Source organism: Sinocyclocheilus anshuiensis, unplaced genomic scaffold (assembly GCF_001515605.1).
Source record: "Sinocyclocheilus anshuiensis isolate Anshui unplaced genomic scaffold, SAMN03320099.WGS_v1.1 scaffold1746, whole genome shotgun sequence".
NCBI lineage: Eukaryota > Metazoa > Chordata > Actinopteri > Cypriniformes > Cyprinidae > Sinocyclocheilus > Sinocyclocheilus anshuiensis.
The window spans coordinates 1413317-1424394 of record NW_015545562.1 but is presented as its reverse complement, the minus strand read 5'-3'; the positions used below and the strand labels follow the sequence as shown (position 1 = coordinate 1424394).

The 11078-nt window shown below is 36.4% G+C and overlaps 2 protein-coding genes across 2 annotated transcripts in view; one reads left to right on the top strand and one right to left on the bottom strand.

Annotated features, from left to right (window-relative positions):
- The window catches only part of LOC107698391 (P-selectin-like), an 8733-nt gene extending 3806 nt beyond the window's left edge, over nucleotides 1–4927 (bottom strand). The window contains exons 1-14 of the mRNA XM_016499392.1: nucleotides 4890–4927; nucleotides 4408–4794; nucleotides 3610–3720; nucleotides 3326–3517; nucleotides 3054–3245; nucleotides 2741–2932; nucleotides 2451–2642; nucleotides 2156–2347; nucleotides 1884–2075; nucleotides 1589–1780; nucleotides 1299–1490; nucleotides 1010–1195; nucleotides 738–929; nucleotides 443–634 (exon numbers count right to left, since the gene is read on the bottom strand). Of these exons, the coding sequence (XP_016354878.1) occupies nucleotides 443–634; nucleotides 738–929; nucleotides 1010–1195; nucleotides 1299–1490; nucleotides 1589–1780; nucleotides 1884–2075; nucleotides 2156–2347; nucleotides 2451–2642; nucleotides 2741–2932; nucleotides 3054–3245; nucleotides 3326–3517; nucleotides 3610–3720; nucleotides 4408–4738 (2548 nt within the window). The 5' untranslated portion in view covers nucleotides 4739–4794; nucleotides 4890–4927. The remainder of the gene's footprint in view (nucleotides 1–442; nucleotides 635–737; nucleotides 930–1009; nucleotides 1196–1298; nucleotides 1491–1588; nucleotides 1781–1883; nucleotides 2076–2155; nucleotides 2348–2450; nucleotides 2643–2740; nucleotides 2933–3053; nucleotides 3246–3325; nucleotides 3518–3609; nucleotides 3721–4407; nucleotides 4795–4889) is intronic.
- A 2440-nt stretch (nucleotides 4928–7367) lies between these two features.
- LOC107698337 (14 kDa phosphohistidine phosphatase) lies at nucleotides 7368–10013 on the top strand. The gene is made up of 3 exons (XM_016499295.1): nucleotides 7368–7590; nucleotides 7988–8112; nucleotides 8472–10013. The coding sequence occupies exons 1-3, from the start codon at nucleotides 7449–7451 to the stop codon at nucleotides 8550–8552; spliced, it is 348 nt and encodes a 115-aa protein (XP_016354781.1). The 5' UTR covers nucleotides 7368–7448; the 3' UTR covers nucleotides 8553–10013.
- The last annotated feature ends 1065 nt before the right edge of the window (nucleotides 10014–11078 follow it).

The window sequence follows — 11078 nt, the reverse complement described above, 5'->3', positions numbered from 1 at the left end:
ACACTAGCATGATCTGGTGAGGTGACGTCCTCTGGTTTGCATTTTATAACTGAAAATCAGAAAAAGAGAATCATCATTAAACTCCAAAAGCAGAGATATTGTATAACTATTGTAATAAAAAAATGTTCTAAGTAAATTTAAACCTGTCTTACTTTCACAAGTGGGTTGTGAATGATTCCAGTGTCCCGTTGCCCCACAGAACAGTGTAGAGGAGCTGGAGTCTTGCAGCGTGTATCCTTCTTCACACATATACTCACAGGTGGATTGATAGCTGAACCGGCCAATAGGATGTTGGCAGTGCATTTTGCCATCCTGTGGACTGATCAGCTCTGGACATTGAACAACTGCAAAAAGATTCATAGACATGTCAAAGGAAAGTGTAAATAATTTAAGCAGGTTTGAACAGCGTCTGTAAATGTTCCTCAGTGTAAATTCAACTCACGTTCACAGGTTGGTGGTTTGCTTGACCACTCTGTGGTAGAAGTGCATCTTGTCGTACTGGAACCCTTTAGTTCATAACCTTCTTCACAGGAATATTCACACTGAGAGTCATATGAGAAATTTCCGTAAGGATGAGAGCAGAGAACACTAGCATGATCTGGTGAGGTGACGTCCTCTGGTTTGCATTTTATAACTGAAAATCAGAAAAAGAGAATCATCATTAAACTTCAAAAGCAGAGATATTGTATAACTATTGTAATAAAAAAATGTTCTAAGTAAATTTAAACCTGTCTTACTTTCACAAGTGGGTTGTGAATGATTCCAGCGTCCCGTTGCCCCACAGAACAGTGTAGAGGAGCTGGAGTCTTTCAGCGTGTATCCTTCTTCACACATAAACTCACAGGTGGATTGATAGCTGAAGATGCCTATTGAATGGAGACACTGCATTTGGCCCTTCTGTGGTTTGATCAGCTCTGGACATTGAACAACTGCAAAAAGATGTCAAAGTGTTTTAAAAAGCATCTGATCAAATGTGTCATTTTTATTTTACAGTGTAAATTCTACTCACGTTCACAGGTTGGTGGTTTGCTTGACCACTCTGTGGTAGAAGTGCATCTTGTCTTACTGGAACCCTTTAGTTCATAACCTTCTTCACAGGAGTATTCACACTGAGAGTCATATGAGAAATTTTCATGAGAGCAGTGGACACTAGCATGATCTGGTGAGGTGACGTCCTCTGGTTTGCATTTTATAACTGAAAATCAGAAAAAGAGAATCATCATTAAACTCCAAAAGCAGAGATATTGTATAACTATTGTAATAAAAAAATGTTCTAAGTAAATTTAAACCTGTCTTACTTTCACAAGTGGGTTGTGAATGATTCCAGTGTCCCGTTGCCCCACAGAACAGTGTAGAGGAGCTGGAGTCTTGCAGCGTGTATCCTTCTTCACACATATACTCACAGGTGGATTGATAGCTGAACCGGCCAATAGGATGTTGGCAGTGCATTTTGCCATCCTGTGGACTGATCAGCTCTGGACATTGAACAACTGCAAAAAGATTCATAGACATGTCAAAGGAAAGTGTAAATAATTTAAGCAGGTTTGAACAGCGTCTGTAAATGTTCCTCAGTGTAAATTCAACTCACGTTCACAGGTTGGTGGTTTGCTTGACCACTCTGTGGTAGAAGTGCATCTTGTCGTACTGGAACCCTTTAGTTCATAACCTTCTTCACAGGAATATTCACACTGAGAGTCATATGAGAAATTTCCGTAAGGATGAGAGCAGAGAACACTAGCATGATCTGGTGAGGTGACGTCCTCTGGTTTGCATTTTATAACTGAAAATCAGAAAAAGAGAATCATCATTAAACTCCAAAAGCAGAGATATTGTATAACTATTGTAATAAAAAAATGTTCTAAGTAAATTTAAACCTGTCTTACTTTCACAAGTGGGTTGTGAATGATTCCAGCGTCCCGTTGCCCCACAGAACAGTGTAGAGGAGCTGGAGTCTTTCAGCGTGTATCCTTCTTCACACATAAACTCACAGGTGGATTGATAGCTGAAGATGCCTATTGAATGGAGACACTGCATTTGGCCCTTCTGTGGTTTGATCAGCTCTGGACATCGAAAAACTGCAAAAAGATGTCAAAGTGTTTTAAAAAGCATCTGATCAAATGTGTCATTTTTATTTTACAGTGTAAATTCTACTCACGTTCACAGGTTGGTGGTTTGCTTGACCACTCTGTGGTAGAAGTGCATCTTGTCTTACTGGAACCCTTTAGTTCATAACCTTCTTCACAGGAGTATTCACACTGAGAGTCATATGAGAAATTTCCATGAGGATGAGAGCAGTGGACACTAGCATGATCTGGTGAGGTGACGTCCTCTGGTTTGCATTTTATAACTGAAAATCAGAAAAAGAGAATCATCATTAAACTTCAAAAGCAGAGATATTGTATAACTATTGTAATAAAAAAATGTTCTAAGTAAATTTAAACCTGTCTTACTTTCACAAGTGGGTTGTGAATGATTCCAGTGTCCCGTTGCCCCACAGAACAGTGTAGAGGAGCTGGAGTCTTGCAGCGTGTATCCTTCTTCACACATATACTCACAGGTGGATTGATAGCTGAACCGGCCAATAGGATGTTGGCAGTGCATTTTGCCATCCTGTGGACTGATCAGCTCTGGACATTGAACAACTGCAAAAAGATTCATAGACATGTCAAAGGAAAGTGTAAATAATTTAAGCAGGTTTGAACAGCGTCTGTAAATGTTCCTCAGTGTAAATTCAACTCACGTTCACAGGTTGGTGGTTTGCTTGACCACTCTGTCGTAGAAGTGCATCTTGTCGTACTGGAACCCTTTAGTTCATAACCTTCTTCACAGGAATATTCACACTGAGAGTCATATGAGAAATTTCCGTAAGGATGAGAGCAGAGAACACTAGCATGATCTGGTGAGGTGACATCCTCTGGTTTGCATTTTATAACTGAAAATCAGAAAAAAAAATCATCATTAAACTCTAAGAGCAGAGATGTTAAAGAGCAAAGAGCAGAACTACTACTGAACTATTGTAATAGAAGTTTTAAGTTAATTTAGGCCCGTCTTACTTTCACAAGTGGGTTGTGAATCATTCCAGCGTCCCGTTGCCCCACAGAACAGTGTAGAGGAGCTGAAGTCTCGCAGTGTGTATCCTTCTTCACACATAAACTCACAGGTGGATTGATAGCTGAAGATGCCTATTGAATGGAGACACTGCATTTGGCCCTTCTGTGGTTTGATCAGCTCTGGACATCGAAAAACTGCAAAAAGATGTCAAAGTGTTTTAAAAAGCATCTGATCAAATGCGTCATTTTTATTTTACAGTGTAAATGCTACTCACGTTCACAAGTTGGTGGTTTGCTTGACCACTCTGTGGTAGAAGTGCATCTTGTCTTACTGGAACCCTTTAGTTCATAACCTTCTTCACAGGAGTATTCACACTGAGAGTCATATGAGAAATTTCCATGAGGATGAGAGCAGTGGACACTAGCATGATCTGGTGAGGTGACGTCCTCTGGTTTGCATTTTACAACTGAAAATCAGAAAACAGGTAACATGGTTACATTTCACACGTTTCATTTTTAACATAGATATATTACCAGTATCTAGAGAAATATTACCCACCATGTTCACATCGCTCTCCATAGAAACCCCCAAAGCATGAGCATTTATGGCTGTTTATGGTTTCGACACACTCTCCTTGACCACTGACACAGGAGTTGTCTTTGCAGGATGCTGAGAAATAAAAAACGAATAATTACTTATATTATATTACATTACATTACATTAATGAATGTGTTTATTCAATGAATACAGCAGAATGACCTTTCTTTAATTTTAATTGAAAAATGCATAGGTTGGAAGACCTTACAACCCATTGCCAGGGGGTCCGCAAAATAATATTAGGGCCATATGATTTCCACAACAGGGAAAATGTAGTCATAAAATGGAATTGACTTTGTAATGCGGAATGTTACGGAATTTGGCAAAACATGGATGAATAAATCAAAAGCAGCATAATTTTAACAGTAAAGCTCTGTTATGCACCACTTTGTTTGACAAAAAATTAAGCAATAGTTAAATAAGTTATAAAATAAAAGTTGATAAATTGTTGTTACATTAAAGTTTTATTATTCAGTTAATGAAATCTCATCAAATCAAATATGCTTTTAGATTACGATTAATAATCTAAATCTAAATGATCTAATCTTAATTTACCCATTAAAGAAAAATCCAGAAAAATTTAAACAGAAAAAAAAAAGTCATCTAAGAGTGCAAATTGTAGTATGCATATGCTTAATCACTGTTATAATTATGAGGCGATCCTTGGAAATTTTTTCTCCCCTGTATGGGGTCCCTAGCCCCCCAAAGTTTATGAACTCCTGCCTTGAAAAACTTTAGAATTGCATAAAGACTACCTACCCGTGTAGCAGAGTGCAGTCTTCTTCTTCAAGCAGGATTCATCATTCCATTTGCCTTCATCTTTCCCTCTTTTAATGTATATTTCCACACAGTCTTCATTATTCCCTCCATTATTGGGCTCCTTATCTGCCCAGTTCTCAGCTTCCTTGGTAAGTGTCTTATTAGTTCCCACCCAGGTCCAACTGCCATTAATTTTACGAATGCCAATCCAGTAATATCCTCTGACTTTTGGAAGGATACTGTTGAGGTGATAAATCTCTTCTTTGTTCTGGATGGCTACCATGTCTGTGTAATGCTGCCTGCACCAGTGTCTGGCAGATTCCCAGTTCATAGTGAACGTTGAGGAATTGTATGACCAGCCTTCAGTGCCTCTCCATAAGTTTAACACTGCAGAATTAAACCATTGCAACTTTGAGTAAACTATGTTTAGAGGTTGTATATACTCAGTTGAGTTTTTACACTAGTACGGTTTGCATTCTTACCTGAAGAAATAAGAACAAGGTAAGCCAAAAATTGCAATGATACTTTGTTGAAGATACCCTGCAAAATTAAAGAATTATATCAACTGTATGAACATAATAGTTATTGATACTAAAATTATAGAAATGCATCATTTAAATGCTTTACGTACCATTGTCAGCTGTACAGCTATGAAATGGTCCTCTTAATGGTCGTCTCTGCACTTCTCTACTAATATGATGGTTCTAATTTGAGAATCTGGTCTGGTAATCGCTCTGTTGGGGTATTTATAAAGGAGCTCATGCAGCTATGGTTCAGAACTTCCCTTCCCGGATCCACTTGTGACATCAGCCAGCAAAAGCAATGGAATTCTAATTTGTGGAAATACCCCTCTCTAACTCTCTAACTCAAGGAGGAAACACTTTCTCTTTTTTACACTCTCAAGGCGTTAGTTTGCTAGGAAGTGACCTCTCAGGAAATACTGTAGAGCTTTTAGTGCTGATATGGCCATAGCAGGAGGAATGCATATTTTCTCAGTATATTCAGAAATAGAAATAACACTTTCATGATGATTTTTTTTTTAATTGTATAAAATGTATTTATTTATTTTTTTTGTGTATATAATTACAACTTTCACTTTTTGGTGTGAAAAAGTAATCAACAGGGAGATCTAATGGCAGAAACACTCACATTTCCTGAATATTTTCAGCTCTGTTTGTAAAGGAAAAAAGGATATAATGGGTCGAGAGGGGAATCACTAGGAATTGTTGCCAGTAATATTCCATTGGTGCCTTTACTGTATCTTCCCAGTTACTTGGAAATACAATTAATGGTGACTTTTTCTACTCTGTGTTGCAAATGACATGGAAAATATACCATAACATTTTAAGACAATTAATTAATTTTACAAACTGATCATGCAAAAGTAAAAATAACAATAATAATAACACTTATTAAAAGGAACACCCATACGAATATTCACAATTCAGTTTAAGTAAAAATCAAAAGTAAAACAGGAATCATTGTATGTGAAAGTGAGACATATTTGTTTAGTAATTAAACCTATCTGGCCTGTTTCAAATTTCCTTTGTTTAAAAGCTGTTATTGTACTTAAGATCCCCAGAGTTTTCTCGTTTTGAAGTTTGAGTTTTTGCAGCTTTATTTCTGTCTGAATTGACCCTTTTTGGATGCCACTCTGTTTAATGTGTTTGAAATATAACGTGTATATAATGTGTATTTAATGTGTATAGAAATAGCTGCCATGAGGGCACCGGAAAATTACTAGTAAGCAAAGAAGAGAAAAGAATAATAATAAATGTGTGTCCAAATAATTTGTGAGAGTTAACTTATCTAATTGATAAAAAACTCATTCAAACATATCCATTTAAAAACAAATCTGATATAAACATCTCCAATGAAGGATGATTGTTTCTATTCTTTTTATTCACCTGAATGATCAGAGTGCATGAATTTATTTACAATGATTTAGTTATCACATCTTAGACTGGGCTAGAAGCAGAATGAATGAATTAAAATTGTACATGTGGAAATGATGATGATGCAAATAACATTGAAAAAATATTTGAAAAAAAAAAAAGTCTGACTTTCTGTTTCAAAAGTACAGCTTGCTAGGAAAAGCTGCACTATAAAACAATTTTGTTATTCTATATGTGATATTTATCGTTTTATTTGGGCAAATGTATCTGATAGAAATTATGTCACAACTAAGGGACAGTTGCAAATAAAAAACATTTTCACAATAAATACTTGAAAGGTTAATGATTGTGCTTTGGATTATCACAGTTGTTAAAATGTAGGTTAATAAACATTTTTATGATGATATTAGGCTTATGATAGATTCAGTTCAGTTTTCAGTTTATGACTGAAAGTCTGAGTCATGGTTTAAGCAATAAAATCTCTACATAAAAGGAAAAGTAGCAATAATTGTTAAATTGATAACATCAAAGCTCAAATAAACTTCATATAACAATAACAAGGCATACAAAGCAGACAAACAATCAGACAGACATTTTTGGTGTTGGTGAAAATGCACAACGTTCTGGTTCCAAGATGATCCTCTTTCATTAATCTTTTATGGCATTCATTTGGGATTTTTTTATTTATTTATTTTATTCTAGATGAACAACATGTAGATACAGTAGCTATGCTGATGTGGGCGGGAGGGAAAGTCGGCAGGTCTGTAGAAAGGAAGAGGTTGTGAGAGGGAGATAACAGGCACAATGTCACACTGACAAGCTAATTTTAATTTTTATCAAGCTTGACGTAAACTGTATGAAGAACCAGACAACAACAATAATAAAAAAAATGTCTGAATTTATATTTTGTACTAATTAATTTACTCCATTGATAGATTCTGCCCCTTTCTTCAAATTTTTTTTATTTTAATTTAAGTTTCTACCAATATTAATCCATTAATTCACTCATTCGTTCTCATTTACATTTATCTTTCGTATTATTTTTATTACGTATTTCCGGTTTGGAGTCTGTTGGTATAGCATACTGGCGCGCGTGATGACTGTATAAGGTTCGTCTGACTGTTGCCTGCAGCTGCCACAGCGAAGATGGCAGACGCTCTGAGTAAAGTGCCCGATGTCGACATTGATCCGGAGGGAAAGTTTAAATACATATTAGTGAACATAAAGGTTAAAGGTGGAACGGAACAAAAAGTGATAGTGAGGGGAACTAAAACTGCGGAGTACCACAGTAAGTGTGCACGCTTGCAAGTGCAATAGCGCGACTGTCTGTTTCTGCAAGCCAGCGAGTTAACTTTATCGTTCTCAGCCAGCTCAGCAGTATTTATAAATCAATTGGTAACATCCATTGACCATTCTGTTCATCACTGTTTATGGGCATTGAGGGAAACGTATAGTAACGTGTCAGTATTAATGATTGCCAGGTATCATTGAATTAATTTTGAGGCTTGATTGACATGCTAAGTTTTGAAGAAGATATAGTACTAGCCGCTGTAGTAATGTGTTTTGTTGTTGTGTTTAACTGTTGTCAGTCTCACCAGACTGAAACTTACAGCAGATCTCAGAATAAACATGATCATGATAACTTCTGGAATGGTTCATTACATCACTCAACTTTTTTTATTTAGATCACATATTTGAAAAAGTGAATCCTGCTATGGAGGCTTTGGGACTGGAGTGTAGTTGTCTTGGTGGTGGCAAGATTGAGCACAACAACACAGAAAAGAAACTTCGGGTGTTTGGAGAGTCTACGGTAACACCCTTAACCATTATAACAACCACTTAATATTGTGACAAAGTTACAGCAGGGGTTACATGGGCACCTGCAACAACTACAGTATCATAGAGGCACACAAGGTAGAAGTAGGCCTACTATTCAGATATTTATCTATCTTTATTTCAAATAAATTTTAATACGAGATCAGATCACATCTCATAATTATAAGGAGACCCTTTAATATGCTTAAAATAGACCGGATATGTAAAGTGAAGAAACCAAGTGTGGGCCTTTCATATCTTTCATACAAATGTTAATTGTTACAGATGTTCTTGGTGTTTTGAGTCAAAGCCTGCTTTTAAAGAGATGATCTCACATTTCTTTTCTTTTTCTAGGGATATGGGAAGGCTGACCATGCTCTCACGGTGGAAAAGCTAAAATCTGTCTTCAAAGACTATGAAATCACTATGGAATAAAAGTCTAAATTGATCACTCTAAATTCATGGGCATGAACATTTTGTGAAAGTATACAATTTGATAACACTTCAGCTATACCTCATTTTCATTTGGATAAAATTAATGAATTCACTCACTGGTCTGTCAGCAGTGTCAAAGTTGAGGTTAGATCACTGACCTTGATAGCGAGGTCTAACCTGCACAGGAACTCTGCATGTGTTTTGCAGAGTGATAAACATATCCAGTCTCCTGTCTCCATCACGGAATGTGTCTGTGTAGAGATCAGGGACAGATAAAAGAGTGTCTGTATGATTCATCATATGTCTAATTTGCTACTGGAATTCATTGAGAAATTTGGCATTGAGATACAAGCATTCAGTGTATGGATTCATATTTGGTGAGAAAACATTTTACTGACTCAATCGCTCTGGTTTCATCATTACAATTAAATTGTAAAGGCCCATTATTGTGTGAAGTCTTACATTTATATAGTTATAGTGTGATTTTCAGTAGAACCCTTAATGGATCTTATTTTATAGATGACGTGTTTTGAACACAAGTGATTTTCCCATCCTGTTTCTTAAGTTGAAACCTTTACCAGTTTCCTCTAGCCTACCCTGAGACCCCGAATATGACCCTCATTGTCTATTACCATTAAGAGGTTAAACGAGAGAGCTTGCACAGCAAGACTATTTTTTACACTAAATAGTGTATTCATTGTTCAATTAAAGTTATCCTAAAAGGTGCCAGTGCCAAGTGTTTTGTTTTTTTAGCAGAGGCCTTCTCAAAAAGGAAAAAAGGTTTGATATCATTTTACAGTGTCAATGCCACAGCTTTATTCGTTTAAATTCAAGGTATTATTTTTTATTTAGAACAAAACTTATGTATTAAGGCTGAACAAGGTAAAGTGCTGTGATTAATTGCGATTTATTTTCCCTGTGAAATTCCCATTTTCCTGTGACATGTTTAGAGTATATTTGAACATAATGGGGCTGTATTTGGAAGTTCCTGTAGATGTTATCGCCATCATAGTCTTCTGTTAATAGGCTTTTGTTTCCCTTAGCATGTGGCTGGCGTATGTGTTTGCACTTACCGTCAAGGATGTTAAAAGAAAAATCTGAAAGTGTCACTTTGAAGTAGAGAGGTGTGGCATATAGTTAAACAATATTGGTAGCCACTGTATGATCTCCAGACAGTATTCTGGTAATTTGATCCGTTTAGGCATGTGCAGCCCCTGTTCCTGCACTCACTTACAGGAACCACTGGATTATTTTCATTCATCTAAATTGAGTCAGTCTTCATTACAAATAAATATATGATTATGAGGAAGTTGAAGATGTGCATTCAAAGTAACTTTTTGTGGTGGAGACAAGAGCACGTCAGACATTAACAATGTAAGAAATATTCATGATATCTCTATCCCCAAGATAACTATCAAAAACTTAGGTCAAAAACTGTATATCTTAAAATAAAAGCAACAGAAGCACTAAAATGTTTCCTTTGTTTTTAAATTTACATTTGCTTTGTTTTCGGGGTGTGATGAGTGAACTTCAGTGCAGCTGAGGCATTGATTCTGTGATTAGGATGGTCCACAGAGCAAGCTTTTTCTTGTTGCTTGTGCATTTTAGAGTGCAGTACAGAGCTTTGTCTACCACTTTTGGAAGGCCAACCAAAGTAGTTTCGCTTTCACAACAAAACACAGTGCCTTCACGACATGGTGGCGGTGGCAACAACAATACTACAGTGAGAATAAAAGTTACGCCTTCTTTCTTTGCGTGAACATTTGGGTGGCGTTATGCAAATCTTCCCACATCGTGACGTAGACATGTGGGGGCGTGTTAGAACGAGCCGTTTTAGGTAGGCGTGGTTGACTTTTATAAAGAATATCTCTTTGGATTTAAGACTTTAGTCTTTGCAACTTTACAGATCTTCTTTATGCACCAAGAGCTTGTAACACTCCAAAGAGAAAGGAAAAATTGAAATCGCATCATATGACCCCTTTAAGAAGTACTAAAGAATAATTTTTAGTACATTAAGTACAAAATTAGTGTTTGAAAAATAGAGCACTTTAAGTACATTATGGAAGTGTACTTTTTTTTAACCTGGGCATCATGTTATAGGGACTACTGAACAGACATTTAGAAGTTGATTTTAAAATTCAAGGTATTTAAAATAAAAAATAAGGCTATGTAAACACTTTTTTTTACAACACATGTTTACAACACTATAAGTGTGTCCCATCAGGTAATGAAATGTTTCACACACACTTGTGGTCTTCATCATCACTTGGAACACTTGGGCCAAATACAGGAAATACATAATATAAGTAGTCAAGTGGTCAAGTGCAAAGACCGCAAGTGTGGGTATTTGGACAAGGCATTTGTAAGTAAATTAAGCTAAAATAAATTAAACAAATTAGCACAATGATATTGTGCATCAGCGATCTCACAGGCTGACTATAGGATGGGATAACTATGGAGCATATCGCCCAACACTACTGCTTTAGTGTGTTTTTGAACTGCAATAGTGGTTATGAATTTTATTCA

Bases quoted from the DNA above. Each gene is read 5' to 3' on its own strand.
- LOC107698337 (XM_016499295.1), top strand. From the start codon at position 7,449: ATGGCAGACGCTCTGAGTAAAGTGCCCGATGTCGACATTGATCCGGAG. The intron at 7,591-7,987 runs GTAAGTGTGCAC...TTTTTTATTTAG, and splicing joins TAAAACTGCGGAGTACCACA to ATCACATATTTGAAAAAGTG. The intron at 8,113-8,471 runs GTAACACCCTTA...TTCTTTTTCTAG, and splicing joins GGGTGTTTGGAGAGTCTACG to GGATATGGGAAGGCTGACCA.